We start from the raw sequence: 23,442 nt of genomic DNA on the forward strand, positions 1-23,442 counted from the left end.
CCGCCATTCAATGTGATCATGGCTGATCATCCCCAATCAGTAACCCGTTCTTGCCATCTCCCCATATCCCCTGACTCCGCTATCTTTAAGAGCCCTATCTAGCTCTCTCTTGAAAGTATCCGGAGAACCGGCCTACACCACCCTCTAAGGCAGAGAATTCCACAGACTCACAATTCTCTGTGTGAAAAAGTGTTTCCTCGTCTCCGTTCTAAATGGCTTACTCCTTATTCTTCAACTGTGGCACCTGGTTCTGGACTCCCCCAACATCAGGAACATGTTTCCTGCCTCTACCGTGTCTAAACCCTTAATAACCTTATATGTTTCAATAAGATACCCTCTCATCCTTCTAAACGCCAGAGTATAAAAGCCCAGCCGCTCCATTCTCTCAGCATATGACAGTCCCGCCCTCCCGGGAATTAACCTTGTAAACCTACGCTGCGCTCCCTCAATAGCAAGAATGTCCTTCCTCAAATTAGGGGACCAAAACTGCACACAATACTCCAGGTGTGGTCTCACTAGGGCCCTGTACAACTGCAGAAGGACCTCTTTGCTCCTCTACTCAACTCCTCTTGTTATGAACTCCTCTTGTCTTTCTTCACTGCCTGCTGTACCTGCATGCTTACTCTCATAGACTGATGAACAAGGACCCCCAGATCTCATTGCACTTCCCCTTTTCCCAACTTGATACCATTCAGATAATAATCTGCCTTCCTGTTTTTGTCACCAAAGTGGATAACCTCACATTTATCCACACTAAACTGCTTCTGCCACGCATCTGCCCGCTCACCCAACCTGTCCAAGTCACCCTGCATTCTCTTAGCATCCTCCTCACAGTTCACACTGCCACCCAGCTATGTGACATGAACAGCACCTCACATTCTGCCTAGGATGCTTACAACCAACAGTATGAATGTTGAATTCTCCAAATTCAGGTAAGTACTACCCAGCAAAAACTGACACCCTTCCCTCCCCCTTGTCGACCCGCTCTTCCCTGTGCCTCACCTAGATGTGCAACCATATCTCCCTTGCCCCATCGTCATTTATCCATCATCTATACTTGTCTTACACTTTGTCTTTACATCTCTGGCCTTTGTCCAAACCTCTGGCTATCAACCCCCCCCCCCCCCTCCCCCCTCAACTGTATCCACCTATCATTTTAGACACAAGCTGCTGGAGTAACTCAGCGGGACAGGCAGCATCTGTGGAGAGGACTGGGCGACGTTTCAGACCTTCTTCAAACCTCGACCTGAAACGTCACCCATACGTCCCCTCCAGAGATGCTGCCTGTGGTGAAGTTTTGGATCGGGACCCTTCTTCAGATTGATTGTTGTTATTCTCTCTGCAGATGCTGCCTGACTCACTGAGTTCTTCCGGCACTTTGTGCTTTGCACAAGAGTTCAGCATCTGCACTTCATTGTGTCTCCATTCTCAGAGTGTCAGCAACCAGTCAGAAACACACTGGGTTGATGGGCCAAATGCCTACTTGTGCTCCTATCACTTAGAATGGAGATGAGGAAACACTTTGTCACACAGAGAGTTGTGAGTCTGCGGAATTCTGTGCCTCCGAGGGCGGTGGAAGCCGGTTCTCTGGATAATCTCTAGTTAGATAGAGCTCTTAAAGATAGCGGAGTCCGGGGATATGGGGAGAAGGCAGGAATGGGGTACTGATTGTGGATGATCAGCCATGATCACATTGAATGGCGGCGCTGGCTCAAAGAGTTGAATGGCCTACTCCTGCACCCATTGTCTATAGTCAATTAACTTAAAAACCTGTACGTCTTTGGTGTGAGGGAGGAAACCGAAGATCTCGGAGAAATCCCAGGCAGGTCACTGGGAGAAGGTACAAACTCCGCACAGACAGCACCTGTAGTCAGGATTGAACCCAGCAAGTGCTGTAAGCAGCAACTCTACCACTGCGCCACTTGTTGGAAGAGGCCAAGAGGTTTAGGGAGGAGTTTCCAGCGCTGAGGACGAGACAGCAGCAGAAGCAGCTGCCAACGATTACTTACTGGCACCTACTTTCTGGAAAAAGTTGCTGAGCCCCTTGCTTGCCGCCTTGCTTCCCGAAGGAGCCTGAAAAAGAAAGACAGGAGGGACGCACCCTGCAATGAGATACTCGTTTTCCTCAAACTAAATAGCATTTTCTTTATCAGAAAAACAACACTCTGCAAGTTTAGTTTAGAGATACAGTGCGGAAACAGGCCCTTTGGGCCGCCGACCAGCGATCCCCGCATATTAACGCTATCCTACACACACGAGGGACAATTTTTACATTTACCAAGCCAATTAACATACATACCTGCATGGTTTTGGAGTGTGGCAGGAAAACGAAGATCTTGGAGAAAACCCACGCAGGTCACGGGGAGAACGCACATGCTCTGTACAGATAGCGCCCGCAGTCGGGATCGAACCCGGGTCTCCGGCGCTGTATTCGCCGTAAGGCAACAACTCTACCGCTGCGCCACCGTGCCGCCCTTTCTCTTGACTAGATGTTTAATTTAGTATAGTTTAGTTATACAGAGCGGAAACAGGTCCTTCAGCCCACTGAGTCCGGACAGATCAGTGATCATCGCACACTAACACAAGCCTACACACACTAGGGACAATTTACACTTATACCAAGTATACAAACCCAAGCCAATCAACCTATAAACCGGTTTATGCGACCTGCTGGACAAGATGGTAAAATCTGGGACACTAGATGCTCCTCAGCCAATATTGTCTGAGAAACGGCAACTCCAACACAAGAGGCTACAGAGAGCGGTGGACTCAGCCCAGTCCATCGTGGGCACTGCTTGGTTTGCAATAACCAACCTGATCTCCCTGTGGCTCAGCACTTCAACACCCCCTCCCATTCCGAATCCGACCTTTCTGTCCTGGGCCTCCTCCATGGCCAAAGTGAGGACCACTGTAAATTTGAGGAGCAGCACCTCAAATTTTGCTTGGGCAGTTTGCACCCCAGCAGTATGAACATTGACTTCTCTAATTTCAGGTAGTCCTTGCATTCTCCTCCACGTCTCAGCTCTCCCTCAGCCCACTGGCTCTACCTCTTCCTTTCTTCTTCCCGCCCCCTCCACCCTCACATCAGTCTGAAGAAGGGTTTCGACCCGAAACGTTGCCTATTTCCTTCGCTCCATAGATGCTGCCTCATCCGCTGAGTTTCTCCAGCATTTTTGTCTACCTTCGATTTTCCAGCATCTGCAGTTCCTTCTGAAACATTTGCCCATGCATTCTTTCTGCATTGCCCGAGTCTTCCTGCCTGTGATGCTGCTGCAATGCCATACTTGTGTAGATGACAATAAACTTGACCCAGTCAGCCATCAGCCACATACAAGCGGCCCACTCTCTGTTCAGGACCACTCTTTTCAGCTCGAGATTTGGCTGTGGGGCAGTCACCCTTTACCTGCCAGGCTTTGTCCTGCCCCTCTTCTCACCTTGCCTTCTTCCCTCCGTCATAATCAGTCTGAAGAAGGGTCCTGACCCAAAACGTCACCTATCCATGTTCTCCACAGATGCTGCCTGACCCATTGAGTTACTCTAGCACTCTGTGAAATGTCACCTATCCATGTTCTCCACAGATGCTGCCTGACCTGCTGAGTTACTCCAGCACTCTGTGAAACGGCACCTATCCATGTTCTCCACAGATGCTGCCTGACCTGCTGAGTTGCTCCAGCATTCTGTGAAACGTCTCCTATCCATGTTCTCCACAGATGCTGCCTGACCTGCTGAGTTACTCCAGCATTCTGTGAAATGTCTCCTATCCATGTTCTCCACAGATGCTGCCTGACCTGCTGAGTTACTCCAGCACTCTGTGTCATTCTTTTGAGCTGCTGTGCAGAAGTAGAGTTGCTGCCTCACAGCGCCAGAGACCTGGATTCAATCCTGACTGCGGGTGCTGTCTGTACGGAGTTCGTACTTTTTCCCAGTGGCCATGTTGTTTTTCTCCAGGTGCTCTGTTTTCCTCCCACATTCCAAAGACCTACAGATTTGTAGGTAAATTGGCTTCAGTAAAAACTGTAAATTGTCCCTCGTGTGTGTAGCAGGTTAGTGCGAGTGTACAGGTGATTGCAGGTCGGTGCGGACTTGGTGGGCCGAAGGGCCTGTTTCCACACTGCATCTCTAAACTAATAAAGTGTTTAATGATCATATGCACAAAAACGGAACAATTTAAATTCCTACTTTCAGCAGCTTTGTAGGTCTAAACAGTCCTCAATAGATAACATAATGACGAAACAAACAAAAAAGTTCAATAAATAAAATTGAAACAATATTAGTGTTAAGCGAAAGAAAAACAGCCAACAGCTCCTCCGCCTGCATTCCATACCCCAACCCCGTCGCGAACCACTGAATGCTTAGAAACACAGACAATGGTCTCCTTTCATTGAATTTCTTCAACAACAGAATGGTTGAACACAAAATCAAAACCAACGCTAGGGTCGGGTGAGCGGGCGTAGGGAAGGGTAGTGGGATATATCTCCGCTTTTTTTTCCACTTCTTCGTTAGTTCAGGGGTTTTTTTTCTTTCCTTTTCGTATTTTTCTTCTTCCTTTCCATTCTTTCCTTTTTTCTTTTTTCCGATTCACTTATTAGTTTATAAAATGTTAAAACTGAAGCTGGACGAAAATTGTATAATTGTTATGTCGATTACTTTCCCCTTGTACAATTCCTTCTAATAAAATAAATATCTATTAAAGAAAAGGAACATAGACAATAGGTGCAGGAGTAGGCCATTCGGCCCTTCGAACCAGCACGCCATTCAATATGATCATGGCTAATCATCCACAATAAGTACCTCGTTCCTGCTTTATCCCCATATCCCTTGATTCCCTTAACCCTACCTAACTTTCTCTTGAAAACACCCAGTGAATTGGCCTCCACTGCCTACTGTGGCAGAGAATTCCAGATTCACAACTCTCTGGGTGAAAAAGTTTTTCCTCATCTAAGTCCTAAATGGCCGACCCCTTATTCTTAAACAGAGACTTCCGATGGCGCCATGCAGCTGTGAGAGGCACAGCATTCAGCTCAGCTCCCAACGAATGCGTTAAATCGCTAAAAAAGCCTTTTAGGAAGACGGGACCGATCTAAAAATACTTACCGGAGATGCCTGACGTCGCGTAAGTGGTGTCATCAGAAATCGCCGCTAAATAATGGGGAATAACGGGACTTTTAAATGAGAAAGAGGAATCTTCCCCAAAGACTCACTGCAAGACCTCTTACAAGACTCTGTGTTAAAGAGCTGGGAAAAACTCTGCAAGCAACATCAGAAAGCTCTGAAGAAGAAACTGAAGCTCAAAGATCAGCTGCTGAAATGGCTACAAAGGAAAAACAAATGGAACAATCTATAAGAGCTTTGGTAATGAAAGACTTTGCTGAGATGCTACATGAGGAGACTTCTGCACTGGATACAAGTCTGACTAAAAATATGAAGCTCGGGAATCGTGAAGTATTGATGAAGTAGAGACCGACTTAAAAGCAGAAATCGGACGGGTTGAAAATGAGTGCAATGAAAAGTTGGACTCTGGTCTTTTTACCTCTTAAGCATACAGCACAGCTATGAAAGAAATGGAAACTGCGATGAAGGAAATGTCTGAAGAGATGAAGGAAATGTCTGAAGAGATGAAGAGAATGAGGAAAGACCAAGACCGTGTCTCAGGGCAACTGGCTAAAATGACCGACAAATGCCTTGATTTGGAAGCCCGGTCAAGACGGCAGAACTTAAGGATAGTTGGAGTGAGAGAGGGAAAGGAGACTGGAATGGATCCCCGGGAGTTCACTACCAACTTACTTAAACAAGTATTCAAGCTGCCTGACAAACCGAAAATAGATGTTGCACATCGGGTTCAAAGAGCTCACTCGAGGCCAAGAGCCCCCCCAAGACAGATCATAGTGAAATTTCATGACATCGCTGCTCTGGAAGACATTATGAAAAAAATTCCATTCGCAACAAATTTGTTGTTTGAAGATGAAATTGTTCGATTTTTTAGAGATTACCCAGCTGAAGTGGCTAAGAAACGGGACCCGTTTACAAATACAAGACTGATTCTGAAAGGAATTCCAAACCTAAGATATGGGATAATTTACCCAGCAAAAATGAGGGTCACTTACAAGAATTTGGAACGTGTTTTTACTGATCCAGAAGAAGCATATAGATACGCACAAGAGCTAACAAAGGATATTAACGGATAAGTAAAACAGCACGGCTATCAGGAGATTGTTCTGTTATATATATTATGAGAGGGGAAGCTGAGAAAATATGACTTTTTAAATAAATGTAACTATAAATGCTCTCGTTAAGATGGCGGAATACTACACGTGGTGAAATCTAGACATTTTATCAACTCTGGAATGAGTTGACAAACTTTTTTTCGAATGAAAGACTTAAAAACAAAGGGGAGTCGTGGAACATGGAAAAATTCAATTAAATGGAGTTGAAAGAAATAATTTACTAATAAAAAGATATTCATAATCATACACTAACACATAAATAACTGAACTAACCTAGCTACACTAATCTAAAATGAATTAGTATAACCGAATAATTATTCACTTCTCCGGGGGGGGGGGGTTATCTTAAATCATTAATGAATGTGTAGATCTATGACGGCGAGTTAAATATATTGATATATGATATTATCATACTAATAAACTAAAACCCACGTAACCGATTCGGGAAGGTAAATTCCCAGCTATGCTTAAGACAACCTAAGAATGAAAATAGCTGGAAGGGAAACGATTTAAATAACTGGCAAGCAGCCAAGAGTGTAATTTTGGTTAACCCCTTCCAACCAGCAGGTTCTTATTTTAAGATATTGGGTTTTGATTGCGAAGTTAAATATAGTAATTGTTAGTCTATAGTAAATACATGTTTATTTGAAGATTTAAGTAGATCCACATGTTTGATGTTTCTCTATATATCATCCGGTTTCGAACTGGCCCTTCTTCCTTTTTATAATATCTGTTTAAGGGAGCGGAGCTTAATGTAATTTAATATCGCCAGAAGTTTTCAAGAACGTCTCTACCACCAATTGGTGGTTTTCCTTTTGCAGTATCTTTTTTTCTAGATACTGTAATATCACAATTTTTATTTTTATGTCACTTTACACTTTTTCATTTCTCTCTAAGGTCACTTTAACAAGGGATATGCCAACAGAGTTTAGTAGCCGCGAGTACCCACCCAACACCTAGAAGCCTGAGGTATTGTGTTGTGCCATATGACATAAAGGTACCAATTCATAATGCAAGACGATACGCAAAAGAAAATTGGAGGAATTGCGTTTTGTATCTGGAACATAAGGGGCCAGTCAAAAGGGGTAAGATTCTTGCCCAATTAAAATCACTTAATGCCGATATAATTTTCTTACAGGAAACACACTTGAAACTCCAAGCTCAGACCAGGCTGAAGGCAAATTGGATCGGCCAAACATATCACTCCTCCTATCTCTCTAAATCTAGAGGCACGGCAATTATAATTCGCAAAGGCATACCATTTAAACTAAAGAATACAATAGTAGACAAAGAGGGGAGGTATGTTATAGTTACGGGAGAGATATACTCTACTTCACTTACTATGGTAAATATTTATGCGCCTAATTTTGATAACCAGCAATTTTAAAATAAAATCCTGAATATAATCTCCGAGTTTAATTATCAAAATGTGATAATTGGGGGAGACTTCAATTGCGTCCTGGATCAATACCTGGATAAATCTGCACAACAAAAGAGATTTAACATAAAATCAAAATCCAGTGAACTCTTAAATACATACATAAAAAATACAAATATAACAGATGTATGGAGGATTGCAAACCCAGCTAAAAGGGAATATTCCTTTTACTCAATGGTACATAAAACCTACTCACGCATTGATTATTTCCTAGTGGACACGAAATTAATTCCCTTCACAACTAATCCTAAATATCATAATAGTATCATCTCTGATCACTCCCCGATAACCTTCTTTCTAAAACTAGAAGGAATGCCCAATAAAAAATTGTTTTGGAGGTTCAATCCCCAAATTTTAAACAACCTGCAGGGTTGTACATACCTAAAACAACAGATGGAACTTTTCTTTGAGACTAACGACATCCCAGGCATCTCACCCTCTTTATTATGGGAATCTTTTAAGGCATTTATCAGAGGCTCTATAATTTCATACCAAGCTTTTCAAAATAAAAAGAATAAGACCGAACAATTGCAACTAGAAGAACAAATCAGACAATTGGATTTAGACAACGCGAAAGAGCCAACCATAGACAAACACAACAAGATAACAATGCTGAAATTTAAACTAAACAGAATCTTATCTGTAAGAGTTATCAGATTATTTCAAATCACAAAACAGGAACATTTCGAATTCGGCGGTAAGCCACATAAACTTTTTGCACGTCAGCTGAAAAAACTGTAAAAGGATCATACGATTCCAAAAATTAAATCAGATAAAGGTGAATCATTAATGTTTCCTAAAGATATTAATAAAAGATTTGCTCAATTCTATCAAAATTTATATACATCCAAAACATCAACAGATAGCATTAAAGTCATACATTTTACATTTATTAAAGAAATCGAAGAGGCAATAAATTCACTGAACAACGGTAAATCACCGATTCAGTAATGAATTTTATAAAAGATTTTATGAGATAATCTCACCACGTTTACACAAGCTTTATAAATATGCTTTTAAAGAACAGACACTACCAGAAACATTAGCGGAATCAACTATCACACTTATACCTAAAAAAGATAAAGACCTAGAAGACCCTGGTTCATACAGAGCTATTGCATTGTTAAATACAGATCAGAAAATACTAGCGAAAACTCTAGCAAGAAGATTAAGCAAATACATTAGTAAATTAATAAATGCGGATCAAATGGGGTTTATACCCAAGAGACACTCATTCAGTAATCTGAGACGTCTTTTCAACATAATGCATTCACATTAAATTGAAGAAGATTTATCAATTATTTCATTGGATGCAGAAAAAGCATTCGACCAAGTAGAATGGGAATACCTCTTCAAAGTATTGCAAAAATTTCAAATGGGAGAGAATTTTATCTCATGAGTAAAATTACTATATGACAAGCCGACTGCTAGAATATTGACCAATAACATACTGTCTCCGAAATTTCAACTATCCAGGGGCAATAGACAGGGTTGTGCATTATCACCCCTGCTATTTACTCTTGTGATAAAGCCCTTAGCAGAAAGTATAAGAATGCATCCGAAGTTTCATGGTTATAATACTAAACACTCTAATAATAAAATATCATTATATGCAGATGACGTACTATTATACATTACAAAATCGCAAATTAGCATACCAAACATATTAAATTTAATAGAGAAATTTGGTTCCTTCTCAGGATATAGAATAAACTAGAACAAAAGCGAAATCATGACAATAAAACCTCAAGAGCCGACACACCTTTTAAAATTCCCCTTTAGAATTGCTACAGAAAAATTTAAATATTTGGGTATCCAAATTACCAGAAAATACAACTCTTTATTTAATGCAAACTACATGCCTTTACTTACTAAACTACAAGCCTTGACTCAATTTTGGAAAACACTTCCGATGTCTTTAATAGGCAGAATAAATGTCATAAAAATGATTTTTCTCCCACAAATTCAGTACTTAATTCAATCAATACCAATATCTATATTACTAAAATTCTGATCTTGACCGCTTATGGCCCACTGTGCTGCGATTTCCGACAAAACGGCGCCACCTACGGCCGTCATTTTTGGCCACCTCGCTCAGAGCCCCCCTCCGCCTTACAGATGCGGAGGATTTTTCCCATCGATGACAAATCAGAGAGATATTAATGTTTTTTAAAAATTCACCATTCTCTCTGCTGCCCCTGCTGGAGGGAGGGGGAGGGACTATAAAACCAGGAAGTGGTATGCCTCACTCAGTCTCTGCAAGATGGATGAAGCCAAGGGTAACGTCTCTCTGAGCTCTGAATAACACTGAACAAATGTCTACACAACTGTGAGTCCCCTTAATGTGGTTTGAAAATGAAAATATGGTTTGTTTGAAGTAAAAAGGCACTGCCTGCAAATGGTTGTTTGGGTGCTTTGGCTTGAAGTTGAAAGGCACTACTTACTGCAAATGGTGGCTTGGGTGATTTGGCTTGAAGTTGAAAGGCACTTATTACTGCAAATGGTGGCTTGGGTGCTTTGGCTTGGAAGTTGAAAGGCACTACTTACTGCAAATGGCGGCTTGGGTGCTTTGGCTTGAAGTTAAAAGGCACTACTGCAAATGCACTTACTTCCTGTTTGCACTGTATATTGATTTTGGATAAAATGCTACCACTTACGGCTGTGATTTTTGGCCATCTTACTCAGTCCCCCCTCCGCTGAGCAGGTGCAGATAATTCTTCCCATCAATAAAAAATAAAAGTGTTATTAATGTTTAAAAAATGTTGAGAATCTCTCTCCTGTCAATCAAGCCACACCTTTTCCAGTGGGAGGGGGAGGGGTTATAAAACCCAGAAGTGTGGGTGTGGCTCAGTCTCTGCATGATGGGGGAGGGAAAGATCACTACTCTGTCTGAGCTGTGAATCAACTGAACACACTAAATGTCTACTGAACTGTGAGTTTGGTGTTTTGTGTGGTTTTATGGTGGTTTCACCCTGCATGAAATGGTATGAAGCTGCATTTGAATTTGGTGGCCTTGCTCCCTGCTTGAAGTGGAATGAAACTGCACTTGAATTTGGCGGCCTTGCATCCTGCTTGAAGTGGTATGAAAGTGCACTGAATTTGGTGGCCTTGCACCCTGCTGAAAGTGGTAGGAAACTGCACTTGAATTCAGTGGCCTTGCAACCTGCTCATAGTGGTAAGAAACTGTACTTGAATTTGGTGGCCTTGCACCCTGCTTGAAATGGTAGGAACATGGATTTGAATTTGGTGGCCTTGCACCCTGCTTGAAATGGAATTTCAAGGAATAGTCATGAGTCAACTGCCAGCCCACCAGCCGTGAGTGAGCTGCCAGCAGATCATATCCGTGAGGGACTGAGCTGCCACCCCAAGAACCCATACCAGCACTCCAGAAAGCCCCCCCCACTGGCCACCAATATTGGAATTGGTGGAGAGGTGGAATATTGCGTCGGGGGACCAGCCCTCCCGTGTGAACATGGGACCCAACGGGTTCCACTTAGTCTAGTACCTACCTAAAACCCTTTTCAAAAAACTCGACTCCCACATCACAAATTTTATTTGGGACTATAAATCCCATAGAATCCATAGACAACACTTATGTAAATCCAAGGAATTTGGTGGACTGACACTCCCCAATTTCTTGTATTATTACTGGGCAGTGAATATTAAAAATGTAATTTACTGGTTGGACAATTTAGCCCAACAGGTAGACTGGATAGTAATGGAGAGAGAGGATTGTTCGCCTTTTAACATAGGAGCGATCCTTCTCTCCCCAATAAAATTGAAGAATACAATATACAAGAAAAACCCGACTATCCGTAGTACAATATGAATTTGGCGACAAGTAAAATTTACTCTTAAATTAAGAAACCTATCTCTTCTCTCTCCTATAGCTAATAATCCGTCATTTAAAAAATCTATTATCGATAAAACGTTTACTCACTGGGAAAGACTAGGAATTAAAACGTTTGGAGATATGTATGAAATGGGAAACCTTTTATCATTTCAAAAATTACAACTCAAATACAATTTGAAAGGTAATCAATATTTTAGATACCTTCAAATTCGAGATTATTTGAAAAAACAGACACAAGAATACCAAACTCTGACGTCAGATATATTAGATGAAGGCATGAACAGAAAGGCTGAATTAAATAACTTAATATCATACTTGTATAATATCATTCTAAATAAAGAGACACCATCATCAGATGCAATTAGAAGAGAGTGGGAACAGGAACTAACTATAAAAATCCCTAATCTGTCCAATCCCTTGAGAATATTATGTTTCCATAAGATCCTCTCTCATCCTATGAATTCCAGTGAATATCAGCCTATTCGATCCATTCTTCCACCTCTGGGGCTCTGCCTCGATGTTGGGGCTGCTATATACCTCATTGGTGACCCGCGGACTTTACTGGCTTTACCTTGCAGTAATTGTTATTCCCTTATAGGGCCCTAGTCAGACCACACCTGGAGTATTGTGTGCAGTTTTGGTCCCCTAATTTGAGGAAGGACATTCTTGCTATTGAGGTAGTGCAGCGTAGGTTCACAAGGTTAATTCCCGGGATGGCGAGACTGTCATGTGCTGAGAGAATGGAGCGGCTGGGCTTGTATACTCTGGAGTTTAGAAGGATGAGAGGGCATCTTATTGAAACGTATAAGATTATTAAGGGTTTGGACACGATAGAGGCAGAAAACATGTTCCCGATGTTGGGGGAGTCTAGAACCAGGGGCCACAGTTTAAGAATAAGGGGTAAGCCATTGAGAACGGAGACGAGGAAACACTTTTTCACACAGAGTTGTGAGTCTGTGGAATTCTCTGCCTTAGAGGGCAGTGGTGACCAGTTCTCTGGATACTTTCAAGAGAGCTAGATAGGGCTCTTAAAGATAGCGGAGTCAGGGGATATTGGGAGAAGGCAGGAACGGGGTACTGATTGGAGATGATCAGCCATGATCACATTGAATGCCGTTGCTGGCTCGAAGGGCCGAATGGCCTACTCCTGCACCTATTGTCTATTATCATGTATCTATACACTGTAAATGGCTCGATTGTAATCATGTATTGTCTTTCCGCTGATTGGACACCATGCAACAAAAGCTTTTCACTGTACCACGGCACACGTGACAATAAACTGAGCTGAGCGGAGTGTGGAGCTTGACGCTCTGCAATACTCACAGGGCTCTCCCTATCTTTCACGACCACGGGCTCAGCTCTCTCTTCTTTGGTGCTGGCTTTGGCGGAAGGTCTGGCCGCGAACATGCCCATGATTCCCTTGAGCTGCGGGGCGGCGGGTTTAGCTGGGGCTGCCGGTGCGCTGCCGTTTGCCACGGGTTTGCCGGCGCCCGGTGGCTCATCAGCATCCGGCGGGGTCGGCTGCACCGACTTGTGCGCACGGGACATCTCCTCCGCTGACCGGGGAACCGCATCCGCACACCGGATGGCACTGTACCTGTGGCCAGAATGAAGCAGAGTCTCATGACAATCTGTGTGAACACACACACACACACACACACACACACACATAATTTGAGGAAGGACATTCTTGCTATTGAAGGAGTGCAGCGTAGGTTTACAAGGTTAATTCCTGGGATGGCGGGACTGTCATACACTGCGAGAATGGAGCAGCTGGGCTTGTACACTCTGGAGTTTAGAAGGATGAGAGGATATCTCATTTACACATATAAGATTATTAAGGGCTTGGACACGCTAGAGGCAGGAAACATGTTCCAGATGTTGGGGGAGTCCAGAACCAGGGACCACAGTTTAAGAATAAGGAGTAAGCCATTTAGAACGGAGACGAGGAAACTCTTTTTCTCACAGAGTGGTGAGTCTGTGGAATTCTCTGCCTCACAGGGTGGTGGAGGCAGGTTCTCTGGATGCTTTCAAGAGAGAGCTAGATAGGGCTCTTAAAAATAACGGAGTCAAGGGATATGGGGAGAAGGCAGGCACGGGGTACTGATTGGGGATGATCAGCCATGATCACATTGAATGGCGGTGCTGGCTCGAAGGGCCGAAAGGCCTACTCCTGCACCCATTGTCTATTGTCGATTGATATTCACCTCCAGAAAAAGAGTAGGAAATATTGGCCGGGGGTCCTAGAGGCCGGATAGGCCCCCGGTGGGGTCCAGGGGGCTGCATTTTTACTAAATTGAAAGTAATTCCTAAGCTTGCTGCTGGTAGTTTACATAACAGCTTAGAATTTTTCTAACACATGACCAGTAAAATAACCCCCAACAAGATAACATTTTCATGAAATAATTGACTTCATACAGCTAAAAAAATCTTTACAAAATATGTCACCTGAATTTCTAAATGAGCCATTTGTAGAGAAGCCAAAAGATGACAAAAGTAAAACCTACACATCACCTTAGAAAGGTACCATCTCACAGCATAATTATGCATGATGCTGCAAGGCACAGTTAACTGTCAATACACTGATACAACGCTAAGAAAGTAGAAAACTAAAAACCTCTGCCAATAAAAATGAAAACAAAAATTCCCAACACAAACGAAAAATCACCAGAAAGGGGAGGGGGTAGCCGCTACCCGGGAGGTAGGACCCCGCATCTCTCTAACCCCTACTATCATCGCCGGTACCATTCCCTGTCCAGTTGCCGCTCCATATGGGAAACACAAAACACTGCCCAATCTCAGCAGCAGCCAAAGAGCGTCGTTGTGTTCCCTCCGCCCAGAGGTCATAGTCTCAAAATTAAAGGGCGCTCTTTTAGAAAGGGAGGAGGAACTTCTTTAGTCAGAGGGTGGTGAATCTGTGGAATTCATTGCCACAGAAGGCTGTGGAGGCCAAGTCAGTGGATATATTTAAGGCAGAGATAGACAAATTCTTGATTAGAACGGGTGTCAAGGGTTATGGGGAGAAATCTCTGGAGGCTTTCAAGAGGGAGCTAGATAGGGCTGATAAAGATAGCGGAGTCAGGGGATATGGGGAGAAGGCAGGAACGGGTATTAGGAGGCAGAGAGGCGATTGAATGGCGGAGTAGACGCGATGTGCTGAATGGCCTAATTCTACAATAACTTGTGAACGCGCACGCACACACACAGATACACACACGCCTTACACGCACATGCGCTCGCATACATACACACACACAAATATAGACACAGAACTGGATTAGATCATGAGAGGAATAGACCGGGTAGGCGCACAGTGTCTCTTGCCCAGAGTAGGGGAATCGAGAACCGGAGGACATAGGTTTAAGGTGAAGGGGAAAGATTTAATAAGAATCTGAGGGGTAACTGTTTTACACAAAGGGTGGTGGGTGGATGGAACAAGCTGCTAGAGGAGGTAGTTGAGGCAGGGATTATCGCAATGTTTAAGAAACATTTAGACAGGTACATGGATGGGATAGGTTTAGAGGGATATGGACCAAATGCAGGCTAGTGGGACTAGTGTAGATGGGGTATGTTAGTCGGTGTGGGTAAGTTGGGCCGAAGAGCCTGTTTCCACACTGACTCCATGGTCAGTGGTGACAGTTTGCTGTAGTACCAACAACAACCAATTTTTATGTAGAAATAAGATGCTGGTTTACGAGATAAAGACATAATTTACTGGAGTAACTCAGAGGTTCAGACAGCATCTCAGGACATAATGGATAGGTGACGTTTCCATATCCCTCCTAACCTTCGCTATCTCTGTGCCTGTCCAAATGCCGTTTAATGTTCTTCTAGTACCTGCCTCAACTACTTCCTCTGGCAGCTCATTCCATATGCCTACCTTCAGGGAAAACAAAGCTAATGGCAGTAGTGAGATTCGATCCCAGTTACAATACAATTCAATTTATTGTCATTTGGACCCCTTGAGGTCCAAACGAAATGCCGTTTCTGCAGCCATACATTACAAACAAATAGACCCAAGACACAACATAATTTACATAAACATCCATCACATTGCTGTGATGGAAGGCCAAAAAAACTTCTCTCTCCTTGAGGCTGGGACTATTGCAACGTTTAAGAAACATTTAGACAGGTACATGGATGGGACAGGTTTGGAGGGATATGGACCAAATGCAGGCAGGTAGGACTAGTGTAGATGGGACATGTTGGCGAATTGGGCTGAAGGGCTTGTTTCCATGCTGTATCATTCTATAACTGGGAGAAGGTCACAGCTGGTCTGAGGGCGAGACAAGTGCTCCAGGCATCTCAAGAGCTTCCACACGCACCACCATAGCCGCACGTAAGCACTTACTTGCTGCTGTTCTGCAGGTTCTCCTTGACTGCTTCGTAATCAGTGTTGAAAAGCGGACTGCTGTCTTTCAGCATTGCTTTCTGAATACTGTACACGTGCACACTGGCGGTCACCAGCAGTTTCAGCTTCACTGCTGTGAACACACAAATATTCAGAGGCACAACTCTCCAACTGTTAAGTGTGTACAAAGGAACCGCAGAAACTGGCTTACACCAGAGATAGACACAAAGTGCTGGATTAACTCAGCGGGTCAGGCATCATCTTAGTTGGCATCATCACAGCTCGGAAACAGGCCCTTCGGCCCACTGAGTCCGCACCGGCCAGCGATCCCTGCACACAAACACTATTCTAAACTTGCTAGGGACAATTTACATTTATACCAAGCCAATTAACCTACAAATCTGTACATGTTGATTAGTACAGGAATCAGAGGTTATGGGGAGAAGGCAGAAGAAATGGGGTTAGGAGGGAGAGATAGATCAGCCATGATTGAATGGCGGAGTAGACTTGATGGGCCGAATGGCCTAATTCTACTCCTATTCCTTATGACCTTATGTTTGGAGTGTGGGAGGAAACCGAAGATCTCACAGAAAACCCACACAGGTCACAGGGAGAACGTATAAACGCCATGTTCAAGAAGGAACTGCAGATGCTGGAAAATCGAAGGTAGACAAAAATGCTGGAGAAACTCAGCGAGTGCGGCAGCATTTATGGAGCGAAGGAAATAGGCAACGTTTCGGGTCGGGAAGAAAGGTTTCAGCCCTAAACGTTGCCTATTTCCTTCGCTCCATAGATGCTGCCGCACCCGCTGAATTTCTCCAGCATTTTTGTCTACGTATCAACACCATACAGACAACACCCGTGGTCAGGATCGAACCTGGGTCTCTGCACCTGTAAGGCAGCAACTACCCGCTGTACCACCCGATTTGAGTCTGAAGCAGGGTCCCGACCCGAAACGTCACCCATTATTTTTCTCCAGAGATGCTGCCTGACCCGCTGAGTTACTCCAGCACTCTGTGTCTATTGTCTCCAGCTCCAGTATCTTGTCAGATTTATCTTGCACTAAATGTTTTTCTTCACTAAATGTTATTCCCTTTATCCTGTGTATGTACATTGTGGGCGACTCTATTGTTTAGTTTAGAGATGCAGTACAGAACGCCACAGGAGATCCTTCTTCCCTGCGGCTATCAAATCGTACAACTCTTCCCCCTTCTGTCGTGGGGTAGACTGACTTGCCCCCCTCAGAAAAATCTTTGCACATCCCCAATCCTTTCCACTCGTCACTTTAATTTCATGTTTTCATGTATTTTGTGTTTTATGACTGTTGGCAGATCGTAGCATATTGTATCGTAATCAATTATTGTCTTTCCACTGACTGGATAGCAAGCACCAAAAAGCTTATCACTGTACCTCGAGTCACCTGATGATAAACAAAACTAAGTAGTGAAATAACTAAACTAAGATTAAATAGTTGGGATCCACAAGAGACCATAACAGTAGTACAGCAGATAGAGCCGCTGCCTCACAGCGCCAGAGACCCAGGTTTGAATCTGACCTCAAGTGCTGTCTGTGCAGAGTTTGCACGTTTCTCCGGTTTCTTCCCACATCACAAGGACGTGCAGGTTGGTAGGTTAATCGGCCTTTGTAAAAACTGCCAAGTAGTGAAATAAACGTAGTGAAAATAGTGTGTTGGGTGAATTATGAAGATAGTGGAATAACATTGAACTCGTTTAAAGCAGTGATTGATGGTAGGCGTGAACTTGGTGGGCTGAAGGGCCTGTTTCCACGCTGTATTGCTAAACTAAATCTAAACGGGAATATGGAAATTTACAGAGTTCCTTCCTACACAATTCTCAGAGCAGCGTGGCTGGATGGGATGGGCTATATAAGGCCAGGGACAGAGTTGTAAACAAATGAGAATTTTAAAACCATCCATTGTGTAGGCATGTTATAAGTGCTAGGAGTAAAATTAGGCCATTCGGCCCATCTAGTCTACTCCACCATTCAATCTTGGTTGATCTAACTCTCCCTCTCAACCCCATTCTCCTTCCTTCTCCCCATAACCTCTGACACCCGTACTAGTCAAGAATCTATCTATCTCTGCCTTAAAAATATCCACTGACGGCCTCCACAGCCTTCTGTGGCAATGAATTCCACAGATTCACCACCTGCTGACGAAATAAATTTCTCCTCATCTCCTTCCTAAAAGAACGTCCTTTAATTCTGAGGTTATGACCTCTAGTCCTCGACTCTCCCACTAGTGGAAACATCCTCTCCACATCCACTCTATCCAAGTCTTTCACTTTTCTATATGTTTCATTGAGGTCCCCCCTCATTCTTCTAAACTCCAGTGAGTACAGGCCCAGTGCCGACAAACGCTCAACATAGGTTAACCAACTAATTCCTGGGATCATTATTGTAAACCTCCTCTGGACCCTCTCCAGAGCCAGCACATCCTTCCTCAGATTTGGGGCCCAAAATTGCTTACTTGTTCACTCACCGACTTCACAGAACAACCCAGTTTCTCCAGTCGGTGTACAGAGCTGGAATTAGACCAGAGGTGCAGGTGTAGGCCATTCGGCCCTTCGAGCCAGCACCTCCATTCAATGTGGTCATGGCTGATCATCCCCAATCAGTACCCCGTTCCTGCCTCTCCCCATATCCCCTGACTCTGTTATCTTTAAAAGCCCTATCTAGCTCTCTCTTGAATTGTTCATTGCAGTACAAGAGTTTCCAGTTGTGCAGAAAACAAAACTTCTTCCTGACCACGGGTGCGGTCTGTATGGAGTTTTTGTACATTCTCCCCATGGGTTTTCTCCGGGTGCTTCAGTTCCCTCCCACACTCCAAAGACGTATGAGTTTGTAGGTTACACAAAATGCTGGAGTAACTCAGCGGGTGAGGCAGCATCTATGGAGAGAAGGAATGGGTGATGTTTCGGGTCGAGACCCTTTTTTAGACCCTTCGAGACCCTCCTTCCTCTGAAGAAGGCTTTCGACCCGATACGTCACCCATTCCTTCTCTCCATAGATGCTGCCTCACCCGCCGAGTTACTCCAGCATTTTGGGTCTACCTTCGATTTTACCAGCATTTGCAGTTCTTTCTTACACAGGCTTGTAGGATAATGTTAGTGGATGGGGATCACTGGTCGGCACCCGAAGGGCCTGTTTCAGCGGTATATCTCTAAACTAAACTAAAATAACGGCACTATGTGCAGGCAGATGCCACACAACTCTTTCCTCCCCTCCCATTCTGGGATACACGCAGACAGACATGGGGGATATACAGACAGACAGGACTATCGTCCCACTACACTGTGTGTTCTTACCTTCCAATTGATCTTCCCTCACCACTGCTACCTTGTGACACTGAAACAAAATAATGCTGATTTAGTACAAAGTCACTCATTCACTTTCATTTCCTCTCCCCGTCACCCTCTCACAGACAGCAGTCGCCCCACCATTGGCGATGATGCAGGTCATTTATTTCTTTGGAGACAGAAATAACTACTGGTTTGCAACAAAAAAAAGACAAAGTGTTGGCGTAACTCAGCGGGTCAGGCAGCATCTGTGGAGAACATGGATAGGTGATGTTTCACAGAGTGCTGGAGTAACTCAGCAGGTCAGGCAGCATCTGTGGAGAACATGGATAGGTGACGTTTCACAGAGTGCTGGAGTAACTCAGCAGGTCAGGCAGCATCTGTGGAGAACATGGATAGGTGACGTTTCACAGAGTGCTGGAGTAACTCAGCGGGTCAGGCAGCATCTGTGGAGAACATGGATAGGTGACGTTTCACAGAGTGCTGGAGTAACTCAGCGGGTCACAGGCAGCATCTCTAGAGGATATGTCGAGGTGATGTTTTGGGTCGGAATCCTTCTTCAGACTAATTGTGATGGTGGAGAACGGGGTGGGGGAGCGGAATGAGAGGTGGGGACAGGATAGAGCCTAACAAGTGATAGGTGGATACAGGTGAGAGACAATAGACAATAGATGCAGGAGTAGGCCATTCGGCCCTTCGAGCCAGCATGGAGGATATAGGCTCGTCCCCCACAACACTCCGCCTCTTCACCCTCCTCTGACTTCACAATTCACACCTCTTCTATCATAATTTCAATACTTGATCAAATGGGAGACATAGTACAACTTGACTGGATAAACCTTGACAAACAAGGTTTTCTCCCACACTATCACAGCACATGTGATAAGAATGAACACGAAGAGGGACCTAATTGAAACTTACCAAATAATGAAAGGCCTGGATAGAGTGGATGTGGAGAGGATGTTTCCGCTAGTGGGAGAGTCTGGGGCCAGAGGCCATAGTCTCAGAATAAAATGACGTACCTTTAGAAAGATGAGGGGGAATTTCATTAGTCATTGAGTGGTGAATCTGCGGAATTTATTGCGCAGACGGCTGTGGAGGCCAAGTCAATGGATATTTTTAAGGCGGAGATTGCCAGATTCTTAATTAGTATGGGTGTCAGGGGTTATGGGGAGAAGGCAGGAGAATGGGATTGAGAGGAAGAGATAGATCAGCCATGATTGAATGGTGGAATAGACTTGATGGGCCACATGGTTAGTTTAGTTTATAGTCACGTGTACCGAGGTACAGTGAAAAGCTTTTGTTGCGTGCTATCCAGTCAGCAGAAAGACAACACATGATTACAATCGAGCCATATACAGTGTAAAGTGTACATTTACAGTGTAAAGTGGTACAGTGATAAGGGAATAACATTTAGTGCAAGGAAAAGCCAGCAAAGTCCGATCAAGGATAGTCCGAGGGTCACCGAGGTTAGTAGTTCAGCACTGCTCTCTGGATGTGGTAGGATGGTTCAGTTGCCTGATAACAGCTGGGAAGACACTGTCCTTGAATCTGGAGGTGTGCGTTTTCACACATGTACCTCTTGCCTGATGGGAGAGGGGAGAAGAGGAAATGGCCAGGGTGCAACTTGTACTTGATTATGCTGCTGGCCTTGCCGAGGCAGAGCAACGTATAATTGGAGTCGGCTAATTCTGCTCCATGAACTTATGAATAAACCAATACACACCGAGTTTCCATCTTCTTGCGATTTCCCAGAGACGAGATAGGTCACATGGAGCTGGGCCCCAGAATTTTCTTTCCTCTTTCGCTCCACATAGTGATAGAGCAACCTGGCAGAGATATACAAGAAGGAACGGCTCAGTTAGTGGCTTCAGGTAGAGTCAGAGTCACACAACACTGGAACAGGACTATCGGCCCAACTCACCCACACCGACATAGATGTCCCTTCTATACTAGTTTAGTTTACTTTAGATACAGCGTGGAAAAAGGCCCTTAAGCCCACCGATCCCGCACCGACCAGTGATCCCCGCACATTAACACTAGTCTGGGGTCAAGGAAAGAGCAGTTACGTCACGGCCCTGTTTCCACAAATCTTTCCACCACCACACACAAGCACAAGACAGACACCATTGTATGAAGATGCCAAGAAGTGTGTTCAGCTCTGGCTGAACAACTTCTAATCTTGTGTGTGGACTCGATAAGAAAAAGAACACTATCCTACACACACTAGGGACAATTTTACATTTATACCATTAACCTATAAATCTGTACGTCTTTGGAGTGTGGGGGGGGGAAACTGAAGATCTCGGAGAAAAACCAGGGGGTCACAGGGAGAACGTACAAACTCCATACAGACAGCACCCTTAGTCGGGATCGAACCGGGGTCTATGGCGCGACAAGCGCTTCAAGGCAGAACTCTACAGCTGCACCACCGTGCCGCTCAGTCCCATCAGCCTCTATCTCTAAACTTTCCTATCCACGTACTTGTCCAAATTTCTTTAAATATTGTTATAGATCCGAAAATAAGACGAGTTTCTCCGTGAGAGATGCATAACATCACGAGCAACTGCTTTGCCCGTTACAATTAGCCTAATAGGTCCCAGCAAAATAGAACTGCAGATGCTGGAATGCACAGACTTCATTCTCCATCCTCAAAACAAGTAGAACACAATATGCTGGAGAAACTCAGCGGGTCAGGCAGCGTCTGTGGAGGACATAGATACAAAATGTTTTGGTTCGGAACCCTTCTTCGGACTGCTAGAAAGGTCCCGACTCTAAACCTCGCCTGTCCATAAACTTCACAAATGTCAGACACAAAATGCTGGAGTAACTCAGCAGGACAGGCAGCATCTCTGGGGAGAAAGAATGGGTGACATTTCTAGTCGAGATCCTTCTTCAGACGGAAGACTTCTCTAGTCTGAAAAAGGCTCTTGACCTGAAACGATAGACATTTTATGTCTATCTTCGGTGTAAACCAGCATCTGTAGTTTACAGGCAGCATCTGTGGAGGTAGTTCCTTCCTCCACAGATACTGCCTGGCCCGTTAAATTCCTCCAGAACTTATAATGTTCTACGCAAAATTCCAGCATCTACAGATCCTTGTGTCTCCATCAAATGAGTACATGCTGTGTGAGCGATTCTCGTTTGACAACAGTTGTCTCCTCACTCTCGGGTATTCTAGATGACCGCCCGGTAGCTGGCATCAATTTAAAATGGAGAATGAGGTAACAAGGTAGTGCAGATTGCAGCTCGGGCACTTACTGTTTCGCCTGGTTGACGTGAATGCCAAAGGAATGGCTCAGCATCTTGTAGGTGACCTGCAGAACAAAATCCAAATATCTCAGGGTGCTGATTCTGTCAAAAATGGGGAAGGAAGCGGGGGAATTTACAGCGATAGGAAGAGAGCAAAGATTTTAATTCTCACCCCCTCACGTGTTTTCACCTAATCCTCATCAGGTTAGTTTAGTTTAGAGGTACAGCGCGGAAACAGGCCCTTTGGCCCACCGAGTCCACGCTGACCAGCGATCCTCGCACATTAACACTATCCTACACACACCAGGGACAATTCACCTTTTTACCAAGCCAATTAACCTACAAACCTGCACGACTTCGGAGTGAGGGAGGAAACGGGAGATCGCGGAGAAGACCCGCACAGGTCATGGGGAGAACGTACAAACTCCATACAGACAGCGCCCGTAGTCAGGGTCGCACCCGGGTTTCTGGCACTGTGAGGCAGTAGCTCTACCCGCTGCGGCACCGTGCAGCCCAAAGTTCAGTTTAATTCCCACCCTCCCCACAGTTTAAGTCCCAGTAAGGTTTGTCTGCTACTCTCTCCCCTCTTCTCCATCCCCAGGCCTATCCCCTTGCTCTCTCCTCTCTCTGTCCCCTCCCACACACATATTCCACCCCTTCTGCACAAGATCTATCCTCCCTCCCACAGTCCCAGATTTCACCCCTTCCCGTTATAATCCTCCCACTCTCTACCCCCACATTACCTAACCCAAACCTAATCCTCCCACTGCCCCTGATTTAAACCCCAACTACCCCAGATCGAATCACCCCCTCAGATTTATTACCACCACTCTCCTCCCAAATGTATTCCCTCTACAACCCTCTCTGCCCCAGATCTATCACCCTCCCCCCAGCCCAGATCTACCCCATCCTCCAAATTTACCCCTCCACTCCCAAATCTACCCCTTCTACCCCAGATTCCTCCCCTCCCCAAGATGTACCCTCCAAACCCACTCGCACCTTCTTTA

The 23,442-nt window shown here is 44.5% G+C and overlaps 1 protein-coding gene across 2 annotated transcripts in view; it reads right to left on the minus strand.

Moving 5' to 3' along the window:
• pold3 (DNA polymerase delta 3, accessory subunit) overlaps nt 1-23,442 on the minus strand; it is a 42,178-nt gene that overhangs the window by 17,615 nt on the left and 1,121 nt on the right. For both annotated transcript variants that reach the window (XM_033022162.1, XM_033022161.1), the window contains exons 2-7: nt 22,445-22,500; nt 20,910-21,012; nt 19,193-19,232; nt 15,867-15,999; nt 12,839-13,112; nt 2,010-2,073 (exon numbers count right to left, since the gene is read on the minus strand). In XM_033022162.1, coding sequence (XP_032878053.1) covers nt 2,010-2,073; nt 12,839-13,112; nt 15,867-15,999; nt 19,193-19,232; nt 20,910-21,012; nt 22,445-22,500 — 670 coding nt within the window. The remainder of the gene's footprint in view (nt 1-2,009; nt 2,074-12,838; nt 13,113-15,866; nt 16,000-19,192; nt 19,233-20,909; nt 21,013-22,444; nt 22,501-23,442) is intronic.

The sequence above is a fragment of the Amblyraja radiata genome, chromosome 6, assembly GCF_010909765.2.
Source record: "Amblyraja radiata isolate CabotCenter1 chromosome 6, sAmbRad1.1.pri, whole genome shotgun sequence".
In the NCBI taxonomy this organism is placed as follows: domain Eukaryota; kingdom Metazoa; phylum Chordata; class Chondrichthyes; order Rajiformes; family Rajidae; genus Amblyraja; species Amblyraja radiata.